At 45.4% G+C, this 22221-nt stretch overlaps 1 protein-coding gene across 2 annotated transcripts in view; it reads right to left on the minus strand.

The window, feature by feature from the left end:
* Positions 1 to 1985: 1985 nt before the first annotated feature.
* The window catches only part of LOC120899869 (oxidative stress-induced growth inhibitor 2-like), a 49916-nt gene continuing 29680 nt past the window's right edge, over positions 1986 to 22221 (minus strand). For both annotated transcript variants that reach the window (XM_040306157.1, XM_040306158.1), the window contains exons 2-6: positions 13693 to 15927; positions 9847 to 10052; positions 9657 to 9740; positions 5616 to 6268; positions 1986 to 5535 (exon numbers count right to left, since the gene is read on the minus strand). In XM_040306157.1, coding sequence (XP_040162091.1) covers positions 4446 to 5535; positions 5616 to 6268; positions 9657 to 9740; positions 9847 to 10052; positions 13693 to 13765 — 2106 coding nt within the window. In that variant the 5' untranslated portion in view covers positions 13766 to 15927 and the 3' untranslated portion in view covers positions 1986 to 4445. The remainder of the gene's footprint in view (positions 5536 to 5615; positions 6269 to 9656; positions 9741 to 9846; positions 10053 to 13692; positions 15928 to 22221) is intronic.

The raw sequence follows: 22221 nt of genomic DNA on the forward strand, positions 1-22221 counted from the left end.
CCTACTACAGGTGTTTTTCAAATTGGATAGAGAAGTAATGTCTCAAAAGAGCTTTCGATGTGTTCTGTTGATGGTGAGTGACTACACGAGCTTAAAAAGTCACATCTAAAAACACTTCACATCGAAAAACTCGTGGTTCAACGCTCAATTTCAATCCCACAGCCATTTACTTACACAGTGCTGTTTGGGATGGTTTTATCAACGTTATCGAATCAAAAATCTAGGAAAACTTCACTCACAAATAAGAACTCACTCTTCACACATCAATTCTGGTTCATTCGTCAATCATTCATATCACGCATTGTTTTTCCATGTTTACACAGAACTACAGTTTTACTTGCACACGAAAAATTGAGAAATTGACAATCATTTCAAGAATTCAGTCCTTAGTAACACTTGAATAGCAATTGCTCATTCACGTTCACAAACTAGGTGAGTACACTTCAACGGTTGGTATGAAACTTAACGCTTCTTTCGACCGTCTTTGGCTGATTAGGTTACAAAATGTATCTAAAATTCGTAGAATATCGTTATCTGGTGTTTGCACCATGGAATACTAATAATCCCACCCGAGCGAATTTATAAAACTAATTAAATGATAACAGCGATTACGCTCGAACCTCTGATCACACAGTGACGAGCACGCATAAAATAAGCTTCGTAACTAGCGTAACATAACTGGTCAAAGTTTGATTCCATTATCGTTGTACCATTGAAACACGTACATGCTACATATAGCTACAGTCAGTTAACTAGATCTGACTCAACACATAATTGGATGAGATTGGATAGTCATGAGATTTCATGTACAGTTAAGTTATTATGCATCCTGTCATTTAAATGATCGCAAAAAAACTTCCCATTGCATGCATCCCTGAGTTTATCAGGGGTACTCATGATATGGCGATACTTTCCTGACTATTTCTTAGTCGCATCTCAAAATAGCTTAAACCAGTGCCGAAAATGTCATTAAACTAATTATAAAAAATCTCGACTGAAGCAAAGTGAATGTCAGCGTCATGTTCTCAACTGTGATGATCAGAGGTGAGAAGCAAACAGTTGTTGAGGCCAATCACATGCTTGATGACATTTTTTCTTTATGATAATCACGACATTCTTGGAACATTCTTGGCGAGTGCTTCCAAGCAACAAAATGAGCATGATTGCTCGCTCTGTGTGTTTTGATGATCTGTTGGGGGTAGAATGATAAAACATTTGTGCAAAAACGCATGCTCATTATGTTGCTTGGGACCACACGAACGCACGGCTTATCTTCCATGACTGGTTGCACAAAATGTCATCAAGCGTGTGATGGTCGCAACAACTGTTTTAGTCTCACTTCTGCTCATCATAGTAGAGCTCGTGACGCTGACAGGATTTCGTTTCAGTCAGGATTTTTGATACTGATTATCAAAATTGCATGAGTACATGACGCTGTCAGGGATTTTGTTTTAGTCAGAAATTTGTATGACATTGACAGTAACATTTTGCATTTTGCACTGCAGACAACGTCATCAGCAACGAAATCTGAGGATATATTATGCGGGGAATCTTGCATACTATGGGCTTCACCATCTATAGAAATCCACAAGATTTTGTATTTTTACGATTTTTAGGAGCTCAAATTTAATGCCATTAGCTACCCAACACATCCATAGGCTCTAGTAAAGCTTTGAATTACAAAACTGCCCAATGGTAGACCGTACGTATGGCAGCAAACCACGGTACCTTACCATTCGGGTACCATATGCCAAGCCGCATTAGAGCGGAATTCACCACATGTAGCCTCCTAATTGCCCAGAAGCATCTCTCATGCCTTTGTGAAATAATATCAAAACAAACAGGGTTTCGGACATTTAAATTATATTTAAGTGGAAAACCACCAGCACCAGCTAATGATTATTTGAGTTTCTTTTTTTCTGTATTATATTTTCAACTTTCCATAAATGAAGAGCAAAACGTAACAGCTTACGCTAAAGACGTAATGTTTTGATTCGCAACGTTTGATTTGCGGGGTGTTTGTTTGTTTGTTTTCCAACTGTTTTCCATAGTGTCGATTGCGCGTTGGTGAGTGCATGGCAAGCAGGGAGAATGTGTTATAATTTCTCACAAGTTCTATAATCTTCTCTCTACGATAAGAAAGGGTTATTGATGGCTAACAAAAGCAAAACACTCTCCATTCTCCAAACCTTCCAACCAACACATGCACACACACAAACACGATTGACGACGATGATATCGTGATGATACAATTTAAGTAACAGTTTATATGTACAACTTGTGAAACGACAGGTGCTTCGGAAGAGTAGATCAGTAAAATTGTGTATGTTTGGGTGCATTGTAAATGTCGGCGTTTGGCTTTGAGTCTACCCTGCTTTGAATTGAATAAAAGACAATTTTAATTTCACTCCTCCAACTGTAGATGTATGGAAACGAAGCGGTTGGATAATCAATGAAAAAGAAATAGTGCAACGCTTACACGACGGTGGAAAACGATTGGAAAGTACAACATATGCCGGGTTCGTTCGAGCGCATTACCACGGATCGCTCTCGATCGCACCCGAACGTACTCGTGGACTAGTTCTAAAACGTACAAAGATCAGTCTCTAGGTTGTCGCCTCTTGCTACTAGGTTTGTTCATATAGGTTTCCTACTCGACTCTCCACTAACGGCTCTTACACCTCATCCACCTGCAATCGGGTGTGCATTACCTAGGATGAACGTAATTACTTTAGAATTCGGTTACATTCGTAAGAAAACGGGTGTACAACAGACAACCGCATTCAGCGGCACGGGAACGATACATGAGAGATATAAATTGAAGAGCGGTTGGTTGGTTGGTTGGAATTTTCTTACACATTATTTCCAACATTTGCATACATCCACATCTGCACAAAATGTTACACACGTTGGTAATTACAGGTTGGGTCCGTTTCCTACACTACCGAGGTACGTCGCCTGCACGGTAGCAGGAAGTAAATGTATGTATATAGAACCGGGTATATGGTTACATCCCGCATCCTTAATATAACTGCCTGTCCTTGTGTTTCTGTCAAATCAACAGGAAAGTATGATGAGAGTCGTCTCTAGCAACTGCAATCGGATGGTTGGATGGGACTCGTACCAAGCGGCCAAGGCAGGTGGCTGGTGTTCGCTTGCTTCAAAATGGGATTTTACAACGATGGCAGTAGGACACTACGGACACAATAAGGAGGCCCACCGCACTACACTCAACCGTGTTGAATGTAAAACAAAAGCATTTCGATCGCGTGTACCACCGATCCTGGATGTGTAGTGTGTGCGAGCGTGGATTGCTTCCTGTTTTTTGGTGAATAATAAATTATCTCTAACGCAAAATGCTCTACATAAGTAAAGCCGAAACTAAATCACAGACGGGCAATAAGTGTACTCCAAACCGAAGTGAAGCTTTGAAAGAGGCAAAGAAAAACTCTAGACCGAAGCTACCATTAAAGCGGAACACCGCGCAAGGCGGATATTGTGTCGGCCCTTCGGTCGGCTCTAACAGTTTCGCCGTTTCTCGTCCGGAGCCCGGAAGCTTAGTGCTATCCGTAGTAGAGTATTTGTGGGGCGTAGATTGCGCGCTGGGAATGTTTTTGGAGCATGCAAGGTGGATTTGTTGTGGGGGGTTTTCCCTCTTCCCGGGTGCAAAAACCAAGTGCGTCTAGGTATGGATTGAAGGACATTGGGGGGGAGAAAAAACGTTAATTTAAAATAATATAAACAATTTATCTACGTGAAAACTACTCTCTTCGACTGCCTCTTCCCCTAGTCGGGTTTGCTGCACCCGAAACGAGCTACAATCTTCCTTTGATTGATACAAACAAATTGAACTACACTTGCTGCCGTGCCGTACGACGGTGCAACAGCAGCCAACCCATCTTCAAATACTTTAACCGCTCCGTTAAACATGAGTATTAGCATTACGTGCGATTAGAACTTCGGTCGGTTAGATTTAAAAAATATATACATACACACACGATAAGCTACTAACAGCGGCAGCTTCAATTGACGTATTCGGTGAACTGATCATCCACGCCGTCCCAATCATCAATCAACGTGTTTAACGCTCCCTCACCCATCGTAACCAGTCGGGTCGTTATTCGTCCAACGAAAACCCTCATTCCCGTGTGGCAGAAGGTGACGCTGGTGCCGATATAACGATGATAATAACACAATTTATCGGTTAGCATTTTCTTCTTCTTCGTTTTTGTGCTGGATCCGCGTTCATCTCCCACGGCCACAATGGACGCATTTCGCCACGCACTGCAGACACTTTGCGGGAGCGAACCCATAACCCATAACGATCGAAAAACCCACTCGCGAGGGGCCCGATTCGATCAGCGGGAGCCAAAAAAAACACACACAAATTGAATGAAACCCACGTCCAGTCGTCGGGGCCGGTTCTAGCAGATGCCCCGCGCCCATCAATCGTTTTCCGTGTGCTTGTGCAGGGCGGCGGTAATGCAGAGCGCACCGCCGGGTATGAAGCGCACAAAGTTGTCGCCCACCAGCGGTCCCATCGCGTACAGGCCGGGATGGGCCGTGCGCAGTACCGCGTTCGTGTACTTATCCACCTCGATTGGGTTGTTTTTGCAGTCGATCGGTTTGGTCGGATCTTCGCCGAGGCCCAGCCCCGAGGCGGCGCTTAGATTGGACGCCCCTAGCTGATGCTGGCAGTGACCGCCGCCCGCACTGAGCGCCGGTGCGTTGTAGTGCTGCTGCTGCTGCTGCAGCTGCTTGTGATGTTGGTGGCGCGGTTTATCGGTGAGGTTGATGTGTTTGCATTTGGCACAGATGTGCTTCAGCCAGTACAGCTTCCGGCCGAGGCAGGAGTTCAGCAGCTGCTCGGTAAACGTCCACATCGTGAGCGGCTGAACCGGGGGCCGGCCGAAGCACCGGTCTGGAGCCACCTGGTCGTCCTCCGTTTCCGAGTCGGGGCAGGCGTTGCCGTCCCCGCCCGCCGCCGGCTTCGTCAGCGTGGCGATGAAGCGAAGGTCGGGCCGGGACCCGATCAGTATCGCACAGTACGACACGTCCAGCACGCGCCGCTCGCCCGTCTTCAGGTGCTGGACGGTGACGCGGCCGGCCCCCGCCAGATCCACTAGCGTGTGCTCGGGCAGCGGGGTGTACAGGTCGTGCTTGCGGTTCGCGTCCTTCATCATCTTGTGCACCTCGTGGTACTCCGGGTACACGTTGCCCGGCAGCATCTTGTCCAGCCCGGCCGTCCGGTTGCGGTACACGTGCACCACCGGGATGCCGGACGAGCGGCAGATCGTGACGGCGTCGGCCGCACTCAGCCCCGCCCCCACGATCAGCACCGGCTTGAGCTGGGAGCGGCCCGGCTCGTCGTACTGCTCCAGCGCCCGCTCGAGATGGGGCAGCTCGTACTTCACCCACGGCATCTCCAGCCCCTCGCCCTTCACGCCGAGCCGGTTCGCCAGATCGGAGGCACCGTTTGCGAGGACGAGGTTTTGGCACACGATCGCGAACCGTTTGTTCGTCATTCGGTTGAATCTAACGGGTGGAGAGGGAAAGAAGCGAATGGGGTTTAGTACAGCAAGTTCACGCCCAGGCCCTTGCCCGACAGGACTCACCCCGCTACGATCCACCGGCCGTGGCGGAAACGCTCCGGCAGCACCGTCTCGCACTTCCCGTCCAGCGGCACCACCGTCGTCACGATCGTTTCGTTCATGAAGTACCGCTCCAGCCCCATCTCCGCGACGTAGCTCGCGTAGTACTGGGCAACGCGCGAAATCAGTGCGCGCGTTTCCACCTCCTTCGACACCTGCCGCTTGAGCGAAAGGTTGCGGCGCGGGGGGCAAAGCAGCTGGACGTTCACCTTGCCGGTGCGCTCGTCCAGCATTGCCACCACGCTCCCACCGTCACCGTGCTGCTGCTGCCACGTCATGCCATTATTTCCTGCCCCGCTCGTGTTGTTGTTACCGTCCGTGCCGCTGCGATGACATTTGCTACACTTGCTGCTGCTGCTTAAGGCCACTTTCTGTCCGGTGCGTTTGGCACGCTTCGTCTGCTCGCTGTTGCAGCGGGCGCAAACCGACGGCATCGGTTCGGACGTTACGGGTTCGTCACCGCCAGCCGCTTCCACCGGTGGATGGCGCGATTCCCAGTCCGCGAATGGTAAGCCGGGCAGTGACATCCAGGCGGCAAGGGACAGGGTGCGCAGGTTCGGATCCATCCGATGCCAGGAGCCGCCCGGCGGTCCGCGTCCCAGCACAAGATGGTCAATCTGTCAGAGGGAGAGAGGAAAAAAAACAAATCGAGAGAAAAACGATTAGCTTCTGTTTGTTTACAGACACACACAGGTGGGCGAAATGAAATTGGAGATAAATCAAACGTCAATCGGTGTTTACGTAATGGCTACGCAGCAGAAACACTATTTGGAGCAAACGTGTGAGTGTATCCATTATTTGCTGAAAACCATTTTTATGCACCGTTTGCACGAAATGAAAGATCCCCGCACGCTTGGTCCACCCCAGTGCCCGGTGGGGTGAGTGGCACGTGTTACTTACTAGCGCCTAATGAACAAAAAAAAAAATAATACAATAACAGAACATCACACACACGCACAGAGAGACACAATTAATGTACTCTTAAAATTGCCTCGCGGATACAATTGTCACCAGCAGTGGCAGCAGTTGGTGGATTATTGCACGCGTGCAATCAAGCGGCACAGCACACGGGGTGGTTGTGTGCGGCTCCCGGTTCACTATCGATTCGCAGCGGCCCCCCGGCAGCGTTTGCATATCAAATCGAGCATAAACATTGTGCGGTGGCGCGTACAGCGTGATATGGGGGCACACGCTCAGCTCGGCGGCAAACTGTTACTTGCAAGCGTGGGAGGAAGCGAGACGAGCGAGATGCAGCGCCGCCAAAGCGAACGTGCCTTAACGTTTGTTTTTAATAAGGGCTGGGTAGGAAAAGCGCTACTGATGGCACCGATCTGTGCGCAGGAAATAAGGATGAGCTATTGCATGTGTGCAGTGTGGAATATTGGCAGGGTTTGTTGTCAAAGTTGGTCAAATAATGTTTTTCCCCAAAATTGTATGTATTGTCCAAGTGCTCGCAAGATTTACGTAGCTGTTGATACAATTGCCAGTATTCACGCTACGATATGTGTTTAAAGATGTTTTATTAATCAAAATCAATTGCTAATTAATTATATGTATCAAATTCCGTATAATATTGTTTTTTTTTTTTTTCAATGTAGGAGAAACGGTCCAAAAAGGCCATACAGGGTTTTCCGAGTCAATTTCCAATGTGTACAACATGTTTCATTGATTGCGAGATGTTTTCAACAACTGACAAATATTGTATTTGGATGACAGTAATGGTTCTGTTCTTCCACATGATTTTCAACACATGTCAAGCTGAGTTGAGTTTTTTGTGATTCGTTGAAAATCGTGTGGAAGAAATGAAATTTATATTATGATACATATACACTATTTGACAGCTGTTGAAAAACATCTTGGCGGTGATGAATAATGATGTGCACATTCGAAAGTGACTTGGAAATCCATGTATTGCTTATTTTGATTTTTTATTGATACAGGGAAACAAAGAAAAACTAATAAAAAAAACACTGTTCTATATTTTTTACCATTTTTTATATTCTAAGACATTTGACTAATTGGCTAAAAAAAAATAGATCTTTACCTCAAAAATATAGATCGAATTGAACGACTCAAATTAAAAATTTAACTAACTCGTTGCAAATCTTCTTCAAAGAGAGATGAAATAAAAGGGTAAAGGAAGTTGATAAAAATGTGTAGTGTGACCCGCAGTAGGTTTAAGTACGATTTGAAAGTAGCAATACGGTAAACTGCTAAGCTGACACAATTTAATTCCGGAAATCGTGCACGATCTTGTCTAACGTTTTACGGATAAAAAACTTTGCATCTTGGGGAAAATTAAGTACATCTTACATCAAGTGCTTTGAACACACAGAATAAAATATCGAAATGTAAACAATATACAATATGATCATCATGTCATGAAACATCAAAATTGTGCTTACACTTTCTGGGGCACCCTGTACAGCAGGTGTGTCAAACTCATTTTTTCCGGTGGACTGCAACTTAAAGTCGCATGTTGATGTAAAAGGTGTTGCTGTTCAAATATGTTCAATATTAATCATATCATCATACTGTCGCGAGCCGCATACTCAGGGGCCTGGGTTTGACATACCTGCTATGCAGTGACCGGCAAGATAATGTGCCGACTATTTACAATTTTAGATTTTTTTTTGTTTTTTCGTATTTTCTCTTAAAAACATTTTTTCTAATTATGGATGAATGTGCAGTGCCAAAAAAAATTGACAAAAATGAAAAGTTAGAGAAAAACGAAAATTATTATTATTATTATTATTATTATTATTATTATTATTATTATTATTATTATATTATTTTTATTATTATTATTATTATTATTATTATTATTATTATTATTATTATTATTATTATCATTATTATTATTATTATTATTATTATTATTATTATTTACTAACATATGATTCCCAATTAAAAACAATTTGGAGCTCTAGAGAACTGGTCTGAAACCTAGATTTGACCAGTTTCACAAATAAAAATAAAAAAACTTTTTGTATGGCTAGTTACCAGCTTTCGATAGCATAACTGATCATTTTGAACAATACAGGATTATTGACTATTTCCTATGGGAAGTGAACTTCATATGATGGAAAATGGACTCTGTGGTACCCTTTTTAGGCAGGCTCCATGGAAATTCCTATTGGATGTGTTCATTTCACTTACGAAACAGTAAATAAAGTGTCCCACAGCTATGAGAACTACTGGAAAGCGCTGTAACAAGAAAAAAAAAATCACATCTCTACGGCAGCAGCACAGCAAATGACTCACGAACCGCCCCAACATTATGTCGATGTTGTAAATTGCAAGTGCATTTTATTTCACGCAAAATCATATCATCCTATCCAATCAAAAAGTGATTCACCCCCACCGCCACTTGCGCTCCCACTATCGCACTTGCCCACTCTGCGCGGTGACAAACGCACACACATTCGGGAAGAAGACATTGTTTAATGTGCGCGACGACGTTTTATCACCGTACACAGCAAAAGCACAACTAACCAAGCAAATATTGAAATAGTGATTACAAATTCGGTGTCAGCTAGTGGCAAAACGTCATCAGTCTTGTCAACACTCAACCGGGGGTGGAAAATCCCCCGCGTTGGTTTCGATTTCAATTACGCCACTGATAGCGAATGTGAGGGAAGGGGAGGAGCCTTTTATTTTTCCGCTACTCATCAGCACAACGGAGAAGAAAAAAAACAACACCACAATAGGTAAATATTTATCCACCTTTGCCGCCCTCCCGGGGACGGTCGATGCGTGACGAAGGGAGAAATAGAAGCATCATCATCAACAACGACAAGCGCGAATTTATGATAGCAATCCTCGCACCGCGCCTCCATTCCAGCCCGTATCTAACGCAAAGCAACGCGCAACAATCGCAGTCATGTGCTGTAGCGATTAGAGCGATAGAAAATCAATGCCCCCCTTTCGACAAGACCCAGACAACCAGGACACACGCAGATAAGGCGCCGCTGTAACGTCACCGGTGGGAATTCGACTGCTTACCTCCTTCTCCGGATGATGCCGATACTCGACCATCGGGGGCAGATCCATGCCCAAATCGGCACACGGATGCTGCAAACTGTCCAGCTGGAAATGGGGGGAACAAAAATGGGAGAAGGACGCCAACGAGCGACGTTAGCAAATCATTATTCCACTCCAGCAAGTCCAGGCCAGACGCACGGTCGGTACTTACCAGCAGCGAGACGGGATTGGTGCTCCGTCCCTCCAGCCCGTCGGCCAGGCTGAACAGATCGTGCTCGACCAGGCTCTTCTGTGCGTCGTAGTAGTTCAGCCGTGCCCGCAGCAGCTCGTCCGGATGCTTCTGGGCCTTCTCCGGCGACCAGTAGGGCCAGTGGCCCGCCAGCATGTACGACAGTGATATACCGCTCGGCCCATTGCCTGTTTGGGAGGGACAGACAGAGAGAGAGAGAAAGAGAAAATGTAAGAAACAGGAGGAATGACTTCTGTTTTTGGTTTGTTTGCTATTGAATCGACATGAATATTCCACGGTTTTGTACCACACACTGGGCCCGTTCGGTGGCCGCTTGTTGCCAATGGGTAGCAATCCGGGCGCGAGCGCCGAACAATCAAACGCCCGCGGACAGGGTCGAAAGGTTAGGCAATGCACTTCCCACATTCGCGACCAAGTGTCCCGATAACACACTGCCTTGGCCGGAGGGTGCTTGATTAATATTAATTACTGGCCTGCCGGAGCTGACTGAGTCCGACTGCGTAACCGACCGATCGGGAGTCGAGTTCAGCGTGCCGATCGGTAATTTATTGTTGGCAGCGCAGGCTCGCCATCTCCGACAAGATGTCCAGCTGTCCAAAGATCACTGTCAAGGTTTTGCAAATAGTGCCGGCTGTAATCTGTACTTCATCAGCTGTGCGCGAACATTCTTGGACATTGGAGACCGGAACCGGCCGCATTTCATTATGCAATTCATGACTCTCCAAAACCCAAGCTTCTGCACGATCATCTGACGTCATGAGGTCATGCACTAACAGCTCGCAACAAAAAAAAATGGATGCTCTTTTAATCCCGCCACAAGAGAAAGCGCGTAATCTTATCAACCGAACCACTTCTAACAAGGTCCGGCATTGGGGTTTATGTGCGCTCGAACACGTCTACGCGACTATCAGATAACTGTGCGCGGGCGCGCGCGTGTTAGTCATCGCAGCAACAGAGATGTGCGCGCACACACACGTCAGGTTTGTGCGCACAGTTCAGCACAACGAGCCTCCCGCAAACACAGCTGATTGGTGGTTGGTGTACGGAAATAGACGCGCCGACGCGGCGATAAGACGCTGCGTTCCAATTGTGTCCGTCAGGCGCACGTTTTTGGTCGTGCGCAAGCGTTTGACAGGCGCACGCGAGCACATTTATCAGCGCGCACGGCGCACATATATATACCGGTGCGAGCCGGACGCGTCCGTCGAGTTGTCCTCTCGTGTTTGCGCCGACCGGGGTCGTGTTCTAGCAGGTAGCTACCAGGGGGACGCGCGCTTTATTTAGATCGTAACAGAGAACGGGATGCAGATTACTTGGCCTATTCGGACGCGTCTTGATGGCGTGGATGACACGCCGCTACCACATGATAGTGATAAACAGTTTTGCATACTATCTTGCCCACCACCGGCTCACGTGCTCAAGGTTGTCGCATGACGCATCACGCACACACGCAGTATCGTGGGACATTTTAACACATCTGGAACGCAATAAGTGGGCACAGCGCAGAGGGGTGGTCCGCAGTTCCCACAATCGTTATATCGCTCCTCACCCATCCATCTCCTGTGCCGTTGTCGGCAGCAAAATGAAAAACATGCTTCTTATCAGGATCGCGAATGAGTTTGCAAAATCAGTGGAACCAGTGCGAGAATCAGAGAAGTTCAGAACCAAGTACAACCCGACAGCGCTGATTACGGTATCCGCCTGATGGATGATCTAATTGGGTTTTGAGGTTCGACACAAAAACAGATTCCGGCACAATCTTATCGATCTCGCACCTGGCACCGTCTGCCGACCGATGATTGATCTGGGCACGTTGCGACGCTAGTTCAAACAATACAAAAATTAGTTCCTACAACCAGTGCTGCAAAATGTCACTGTCACTGTTATAACATCCAATATATGCTTCATGACATTTTTGCGATCATCGCTTGATCAGTCACTATGTCTATGACTTTTTTTTACTGTGATCAGTTCTGCAAAATGTCACTGACATAGTCATGACAAATTCTCGCTGAAACAAAATCATGTCAGCTCTACTGTGATGATCAGAGGCGAGACTCAAACAGTTGATGCGACCATCACATGCTTTGTGACATTTTGTGCGACCAATTCTTGGTCAGTCACTTGGTCGGAACATTTTGTGTCGGTGATCATCACGATAGCCATGGGAGATGATATGCGGTGCTCGCGGAGTGGTTCCAAGAAGCATAATGAACCTATTTTCTCGCGCTGTTTGACCCGACAGACCAGGCAGAGCAAGAAAGCATGCTCATTTTGTGGCTTGGTACCACACGCCAAGTATATTCCAAGAATGGCGTGATTATCACCAACATAAAATGTCATGACCAAGTGAGTGACCACGAGTTTCGCGTTTGATTCAAGCACTCACATGCCATGATGCATGTTCATTGAGTATCAGCAATGAGCATCAAGCCACCAAGGATATGTTCATTGTTTTCGTTGGTGAAATTCTCATGTTGCTCATAACATTTTGCAGCACTGGCTACAACACGTGAGGCGCTAAAATAGTTCCACCCTTAGAGCAAGCAGATCTCACCCGAACGAAGGCAGAAGTAATACAAATGAGTGAATTTACTAAACATAGCGCGCTGAGCGATGTCTTTACTATCAACATACAACAATGCGGTGCGATAAGGCTAGCAGATTTATGGCCACTCAAAGCAACTGCACTGTGAGTGTGGGTGTTTGTGTGTGCAATAGGTTTAGCAGCGCTCAAATCTTGATACTGACGCCAATCCCATCCATTCCATTGAACCTTCCAGGTACTTCATGAGACTGGTGGGTGAGTTGTAGCAAGAAAAGGAAAAAAAACCGTTTAACTATTTTATTGCGCAATTGCCCACTACACTTTGTACTACGGGCTCCGATTAAAGATCCCGATCGTCCTCTACCGGGAGCTGATTAGAAGTTACACTGTTTGGTAAAAAAAACACATAGTGCCGTATCGACCCCCTAGGGACTTTGTTGGGAGATCACAACATAACACGATCGCTCCCCTTTCCTTCAAACCACCTATTGGCCGCGGATGATATTCTTTGTGGTTTAAAAGTTGTGTGCTTTAAAGTCCAACAGGGTTCAGGGTTGCTTGTGGTTAAGGTTTCCCGAGAAGATTGTGCTCTTCTCCGTTCTTATCAGTCTAAAAAGTTTCCGCTTTAAACGCTTTGTAGTTCCGCGTAGCGGGTAGATCAAGTGACATCCAGAGCGAAATGCCTACAACAACACGCAAAACCTTATCTTAGGTACATTGTTTTGAATTGCTTCGTAATTATTTCAAACTCCAAATTACTTTTGAAAACTGTTACTGTCCAGCAATTTACGACACTATGAATAATTGAGCCGATAGCTACTTATCTTTCAACGCATTTTTATTTCGACTCTCTCCTTGCTAGGTCTTGCTTCCTGCACAGTCACCTGCATAGTCCTCACAAACACGCACACAAAACCATTCGATGGGCGGGAAATAATTAATGAGCCAATATTGATCGAACAGGACGTGATAAACGGGCCACAATTGTCTGTTCAATAGTAATTGGGGCCATAATATACAGTGCGAACCCCATACAGACAAGCCGTTTGTCGTATTTCGTCACACTTGGTAATGGTCACGGTGGATCATCATATCGCAAGCGGTACGGAAGGTGATTTCCAACCGATCGTACACGCTCTCTCTCTCTCTCTCTCTCTCGATCGTTTCCGGCATGATCGGCGAGATAATTTGACATCCGGTCGTTTACGGTTTTACGACACTACACTCTTTTGCTCTACATACCGTCGTGCGCAACTTACCGATAATGACCACATCCTTGTAGATGGTGTCCTTGTGCAGTAGCAGATTTCCCTTGCTGTAGAGATCCTTCATTTTGTGATTTTGTGTGTATTTCACGGTCCACTAAAACGCGAACGTTACCACTGTTTATCGCTGCTACAGTCGAGCGTCACAGTTTGGTGTTTTTGTGCCGAACAATTTTTTTTAGCCAACTTTGATACAAACCGAGACAACTCTCGACACACACACACGCACCGTGTTGCGGTACACACTTTCCAATTGGATTGCTTCGATCGAGCAAAGCACGTGCGTGCACGATTACTAATCACCGCGTGGTATCAAACAAAAAAAAAACACGACTTCAGCCACGCGCAACCGCTCTGCTGGCAGCTACTCCTCTACGACAGATCACAACCGCCACGGCAGCCACGAACTTCACGAGCTTACACTAATTGCACTCTAATTGTGGCAACTATTGCGCCAGCTAAACGGATCGCCTTAATACGGGCACCACTACTCACGGGCACAATAGCAACAATCACCGGCAGCACGCCAAACCAAACAGGCATAATCCCAACCTCGAACGCATTCGCGCTTCTCGAACAATCTTCCGCCGAAACCGCACGTTCTGCCGGTGAAACGCGGTCCCGAAAAATGGCCCGATAAGTGTAGCTCTACACCCCTTTTGATCTGCCTCTGCCTGACTGCTTCTCGCTTTCACGTACCAAAAGGCCGCCCAAGTTCACTGTTGTCCACCACGCTGGATTGCACTCCCTGTTTTTTTCCTCCCCTAACTCTCTATCACTGCTGTTGGTAATGCGCTCCCGAACAGTGCTGTGGCCCGGTCGCGAATGACTGTGGAACCTCGTTTGTATCGCCAACTTTACCCGCAACGTTCTCGTTACTCACTGGCGGCGAGCGAATGTTAACACACACAGAAAGTCCCTCTCCCAACTGACGGGTGCGTGTCTGTAGCGCGTCTATGGTGTAGTCTGCTGTTGCGGACCGACTCGCGACCAAGCTCGTACTGATGGAGCAGTGCGCGCGGTTCGGTAATTTTATTCGCGATGTGTGCAACACCCTAGCCCACCGCTAGTCGCCGGCCGCGCTGTATCCGATGCGTAGGGCGTTGATGCTGTGTGTGTTGTGTTAGGCAGGGGGTGTTAGTGTTGGCTTTAATGCTTCGCCTTTCCCGCGATTTCATTCACAGCCGAGCGGAACACGACAGACTCGGATGGACAGTGGTGAGCGAAACACACGAAACAATTCTCTCTATCGCGCTGCCGATGCGGACCTACCCCGGGCCGATGCACGAGACGGTGGACGGATCTGCCCCGGAACGCAGTGACGTCGACAGTTGGCTCCCCAGTGGTTGGGTCGCACACTCTTGCGCTCTCGCTCTCTTTACCCGCGGAGGTTCGATGCTAATGTTTAGTAGCGTCACGCTACGCGCTCCATCGAGCAAAAGCGAAGGCGTCTTGCCGAAGGGCTCTCTCACGCTCTCACCCGTACAGCACAGCGTTCTCGAACGTATCCAAATCGTTGCCAGCAGTTTGGGGTGCGATGCTCTCGGGGCCTTCTCGGTGGTTCGGTTTACGATTTAGCGCGCCAAGTTGGCCGGTGTACGTACGCGAGACAGTAGCACATGTTCATCATCATCATCATCATCATCATCATCATCAGCGCCATCATCATCATCTTGGTCATCATTCTGTCTGCACTCCAAGGGAACACCAAATACGAGGCCGCAAGAAGGAGTAATGGCTTTAACCGCAGCGATTAATTAATATCATTACATTGTGCCGACACGGCCGTCGCGCATGTGTGTATGTGTGTGAACATCTTGAGACACAGACTGTGTATGCGTTTTCATTCACGATTTACCTTTCGGTAGTTTTTGGCACACTTGACCAAAGAGTGTGTTCGGTGGTACTCAAGGAAACTTTGCTACGGAAGCCACCACCACCCTCATCAAAGCATACGCGCTCGCCGGGCTAGAGAGCAAATTGCAGTGCACCTCGTTTGATGACGTACACGATGTCCTAATTCTTTTTTTTCTGCCTGTTGGCTGCGTCAAAACTCGATTGCAGAGCGATATGTCAGTAAGGACATTGCAGGATTGGTAGTTGCACCTGCTATGACGTCATTAGCACGCACGGTGTCCCATCTGGAACTGGGTCGAGTTCGGGTGTTCGATCGTCCGATTATGCTCTAGTTTATCACTATCGGTTGGTTTTTTTTTCTGCCGCTCGGTTCTAAAACGAGAAATAAGAGCAAAGTTTTAATTAGTTGAGAGTGGCAGGAGCTGGATGTCGCTGCAGGACATTAGAAACAAAGGAAAATAAAAGATAATCAGAGTTTTGCTCATTACATCTTGCCTTTCAACACTCATTTGCTTTTGATTGATTTGTTCATTTATTGCAATATACGGCAAGCAGATACTTACAGATCTGTAAACTTTTTAGATATACAATTTATGATTCACAGCTTACAGCTGTAGATAAAAGAGAGGCTTATTTCTTGGAAGCAATAACATTAAAACAAACAACGACATTGAAATTTAAGGTATACAAGCGCAAAACTCTGAACAGCTCTTAGCGCAAGGGTATTTTACATCTCGGGCGGACAATTTATCATGTTACACAATGGAAGAGTGAGGTTCGTCCCAATTTCACTTATTTACGTCCCAAAGGTATCATCCATTGGAAATTCCTGAATATCAATTTGCAGTGAAAGATAATCGGAGAATCGAGGGTAACTCTAGAGGGCTCGGGCAACATCAAACAGCAGTTAGATACGTGCACCATATCTACTTGCAATTGCATGGAGAATCGAGCGTAACTCAAGAATGTTAGTAACACTTCTAACAGGACTTCCACAATATCTCGTTTCAAAGGCATTCTCTTCTACGAACGATAAGAATCTCCTACCAATATTGATCAAACGTATGATAGCGGCGGTGTCCTAGCAATATTCTTAATTTGTATGATATTTTATCAATTGCGAAAGATGATTATAAGCTACCATAATGTCTGCAGAATTGCAATTATTCCAAAATTGGCGATTGACAATTAAACTAGAAAAAATAGTAACAGGAAGACCTCGTTCAGATTCACAAATAAATTTGAGTTCTTGACAAACTTCAAGAGACATCCAGAACGAAAGAATTATCATAAATCCCACTTTTCAATAACAACTTCTTTAAACCGACGCTTGACAAACCTTGATACAAATTGTTCAAGTCAAGTCTCAATATTAAATTGTTTATTTACGCTCCGAAAACGTTGCCTCCTCTTACACAAGCTAATACATTTGTAAATTAACATCTCCCAATGAAACCCCACAGGGCGAAATGCATGGTAACTGCCCTGCTACTAAACATGATTCAGTTTTGTTTTAACCCCGTGGCACGATCCAATCAATTAACACGATGTTGTGTATCGAGCTCACCATCACCTCCTTTGGCAGGGTGGAAGAGAAAAAAAACGAAAAGAAACTCACTAAAATCATAAGATCCGCAGTCACGTCAAGATGATCGTCCTCTTTTTTCTTTTGCTTTCGATGGTTGCATCGAACGATGCCAATACCAGTTCATTGCCTTCTAGTGATCGCTTGCCATGTGTACGTGTTGTGTGTGTGTGTGTTTGTGCGATGCAACGGGTTTGTGTGCGACCGTTACTACCGATGCTGTGTTACGTTTGTGCCAGTTCTAGGGCAGGGTGGGTGGGTCGTGAGAGCGCTATAAATGGATGGCAGATACCGTTTGCATTTCTAATGGGCGGCAGATGACGGCACTCGCTAAACTGCAACTCATTGCAGCTGAGATTCGCTGGCACACACACACACACGTTCTTGATCGTCTATATTATCTAAAAAGATCCCTGGTAAAAATGGCGGTTACACTACATTTTCGTATTTGTCCTCACTGTTCCGAAACTAGTCTACTCGATCGATGTTTATTGAGGGTGTAGCACAAATTAATCATTTACAGTGGACGCCAAGACAAAGCAAACATCAATCAAGTATCGACGGACGTGGACGATTAGTAATAGCCGGTGGAAGCGTCAAAACGAAAGTAAACGAGCCAGTAACGACGAAGGCACCCCGGTGACGGTCAGTGAAAGTAATCGTAACATTGTACTACCGTCGACGTCGACCAATACCGATTACGGGTGGTTTAATAGTATGATGACTAAAATAAAGCATCCATTGGAACTCATCAGCACTAATGCATGATAGACATTCTTGGTGTGAGATACCAAGCGGAAAGACCCAATTTATCGACGTCCACATCTGTAGTAATGCCAGTCAGTCAGTTTGATAACCTGGCATAACCTCAATGTTTAGTAATTTGGTGTGTACTTTGTTATTTTCCTTCAATTTACCCTCCACTTTGCTCTTAACATGGAACATAAAATGCCGTAAAGTATAGGACAATACAAACGCCTTCAACACTTCACCACTGTTTACTGACTTTCTTTTATGGAAGTATTCTGAGTCAAGCACACCATCTAGTGTAATTATTCCGATCCATTGAAATGTTTTTTTCATGCTTTTATTTTTGTTCCAGTGCACGGTTAGAATCCGCCAACGAAACAATCTCTAGGTCGAGGTCATTCTTCCCCGTCTCTGCCTCTGCAATCTCCTCCCAAAAATTGGTCGACCTTTGAAAAGAATTCTTGCAAAAGCGTGGTCGTCGTTATGTGCCAAAAACCCGTGGTTTGGTGTTGCCAATAGCAGATTGTGGTTATCGCACTGCAAAGCGGGAGGCCCCCCCATAGAGTGGTCAAAGCTTTGCGGCCAGTACCGGGCAACTGGTTTTTGGGTGTACCTTCAATTAATCTCCCAGACGCGGGCACTTCCTAATCTTTCCAGTTCCAGGGGGGGGGGGGGGGGGGATTGTTGTAGACTTGGTTAGACGATGAAGTTGGATGTGTTTGTATGTCTTTTTTTTAATGCCCACTATCAAATCAACAGTGAGTTAGCAACAAACGAATGCACAAAGATTTGGAGTACATTTCCTATTCCCAGGTTCTTCTAGATTTTGGAGTTTTGTTTTCTTTTTTTGGTTTAGTTCCAATTCCTAGCAAGCTTGTTTTATCTTATCTGAGCCGTTTCTTCATAAAATTTAGGGTGTCAAGATTAGATATTCGCTGTGTTTCTTATTAATTGGGAAGACAATGCTAGCTTTTTTTATTGGTGAAATAAACTGGAACAGATTTAGTGATACGCAATATCCTTCTGTTATCTATAATCTGCCTTTCCATTGAAAATATTATTTTCACCAAGCCATCACTATGATTACACCACTCTTTATATCTTTCACAGATATTAATTTATTCAAGGCACTTGAAAATTTTCATAATATGAGTGGTAGTATCGAAATATTTGATCGTTCTCTTTATTGGGTTTGGATTGGGGTTTAATAGTAAGCGTAAACGGGGGTTCAAAACAACGAAATTATTCTCAAAATCATTAGGAGTCAACTTGAGATCTTGCGCTTTCTAATAGTTGATATTAAACGCTGTCGAGGTCTCGTAAGGTTTTACAAATAAAAATCTGCCATTGTACTATCATCAACTTGATTGTAAGCAGAACAATTCAGTAATCACTAACAATTTTCTACGGTTCTTAATGTCTTCTACACATCCCAGGTTTACCCCCTACAAAGATGATAAGCAGCATGATCGTGCAATTAAAGTTGTTTACCATTCTGTTGGTTAACGGTTCACTGTTATGTTATCAGGAATAAATTTGACGGGTAAAAAATCGCAAACGTTCTCATTGATACGCTACAAGGTCACAAAATCCCCAAATTCAGTAACTACCTCCTACATCCAGATACGTTCCTAGAATGCTCGCAGGAAATTTATGCCTATTTTGAAGTGATTCTTTCCATTGAAACATAGCTTTCCTGTTGGCTTAACATACAACAGCAAAAGCAATGGTACAACAATCAATAATGGTCGAATGAATGTTGAGAATTTGCAATCACGCTGCAAAATTTCTCAAACTTCAAGTTGTTCGCTGCCAAACGCACGGTGCCATGGAAAAACACAAAACAATTCCACCAGCGTATGACGAAAATTGGAGCTAATGTTTCACCGTTCAGCGAAATTCCCGGTTGATCTTGCCAAGAACAATATTGACTGCTCCCTCCCGTCATCCTTATCAGTGTAGGGCGGGCGCGCGAGGATGCTCATATTCTGGAAAGTACCATTGCTCATCCCGCCCGGGGCACACTTGAGTGATTTCGTAACGCCAAACAGGAACAAAAATGTTTGACTATCAAAACACATCCGTGCGCTTCGTTCGTGCACTGTGTGTTGCAATACACAACACCACCACGATAAAGGTGTTTCGATTTTGCACGTTGAACTCGTCTTCAAATGCCTCCGATACCGTGGGGGAGGGGGGGAGGGGCTAGACTCTCGCCTGCAAAGCGACCCAAATTGCATCCGCCGCTGCGTTCGGGGTGCATTATTCGTGCTTGACCTACACACATTAGTGGCCAATTTCGTGGCAGCCACAACTGCTACAACACAAGCCAACCACTATCGTGTTCTGAGTGCACGCAACTTGCCCCTCTTTCCCCAGGCGTATGGGGGCGACCGCCCTCACACTTGCATCGCGCATCATTGCACATTAAAAACGTTTATTCTGCTTTTATCTGCAGGGAGAGAAACAGAAAAAAGCCTATGGGGCACACCGTACATGCCCGCGCGGTCGTACTTCTTGGCAGCATCAGCAACGGTGCAGTGCCCTGTACGACTCGGCTTTTTTTTGTTTCTATTTCGCCCTTGAAATCAATTCTTCTTTGCTAGCCGCTTGCTAGTTCCCCTTCTTACTCCATCAGCTTGTTTAGCACTGCCATAAATCTTCGTTTGCAAACAGGGCAATTTATCAAACAACCGCAAGGAGAAGAGCGAAACAATCGAACGGTGCAAAAATATCCGCTCCACGTAGCGCACGTTGCAGCTCTAATGTGTTCCTCTAGTTGTTCTCCCACCCGGTCCCAGCCCATCCACGCGCGCACAACCATGCGGAAACACGAAAGATTTAATAGCCGATATCGCAAACTAGCGACTGTTTATCAACGTGGCGGGCACATGGCGGGAGCGCCAGAATCAGCAAAATGACAATTGATCGCTTGGCCGCTGTGGAGAAGGTTGCAGTCCTCCCCCCTCTCCACCATCCCCCTTCCGGCCCCTTTTGATGGTGCAACAGTGCAATAGTCAATGCACTAATAATGGCTAGAACGTGACTAAACACGTCCCAACCAGCTCCCCTCCATTCTTCAATGGCGTGACTAATGGGCGTCCCAGATGGAAATGCCCGTACAATTGTACGTAGCGAGCGACGGGTAGGTTAGGGGAGGAGGTGGTAGCAGGAAAAATCAGAATGTGATTAAAATTGTTTCACTAAACAAAATGACAGCTGCTTGTGCCCTTGGCCCTTAGAACGTGGCAAGGGCGAGGTATGAAGAAAACACAAACACACTCAGGCTCAGATGGTTTTCAAGGGTGATTTGAACAATGTGCTAGATTTTTGTGTGCACTAGTTGAAGTACGGACGTCTGTTTGGGTTATACAATAAATACTCTTTGTTTTTATTCGTCGCTTTCTTGTACACAAAACTATCACTTATCAGCTTCCACATGCTTAATATGTGTGCAGTTTTTAATCAGTAAATTTAAATTTTAATTTACCTACACAGGCCTATACAATATGAGGTTAAACCTAATTTAGCTTAATCCTAATAAGTTTCAGTTTAATCCTAATGTCAGATTGAAAGATGATGAGTTCTTAACTTTAAGCGCAAGCGCAGCTTAACAACTTCAGATCACGCTTAAACATCTTTTTCTAGTTTCCTAACACACCGATATCAATCAATTTAACATGGTCTTGTTATTGTATCAACAATACACTATACTCTTCTCTTGACCTTAGCAAATCTACTGTAGCTACACGTTGCATCGTGATACTGGGACCTGATCCTACGAGGACATGCCGGCCCTATACAGGCTTTCAAAACTTTATTAATACCACGTAGCCGGATAGTCAAGTCCTTACTACGGGGGGACGGTCCAATCCGGGCTTGAACCCATTACGGGCGTGTTATTGAGTCGTTTGAGTTGACGAATGTACCACGGGACCGCTACTCATATTTGGTGTAAAAATTCGAAACAAAAACTGTTGCAGATGTTCGCGAGATGTTGAGTGAGAGAGAAGAGTTTGGTAATAACTAACCTAACCTCCCGGATAGTTCTTTATCCAATTTTTTTTTCGGGGTTAATAAAATGTCCTTCGAATAATAAACAGTGCTGTAGAGTCGCACAAGAGCTACCGACTTCACACTATAAACGCGGTGCTGATGACGTAGAATGCATTCTTTAACAAATAATAAGCAGCACATTCGGTATTTTAGTAATGGGGAAATGTATTTATGATTGATTTTGATTGTTATTATTAATTTTTGAACACATTCACAATTTAATCGATCAAATGACATTATACAAAAAAGAACAAAAAGGTCGTAATGCAACAAAG

Source organism: Anopheles arabiensis, chromosome 3 (genome assembly GCF_016920715.1).
Source record: "Anopheles arabiensis isolate DONGOLA chromosome 3, AaraD3, whole genome shotgun sequence".
In the NCBI taxonomy this organism is placed as follows: domain Eukaryota; kingdom Metazoa; phylum Arthropoda; class Insecta; order Diptera; family Culicidae; genus Anopheles; species Anopheles arabiensis.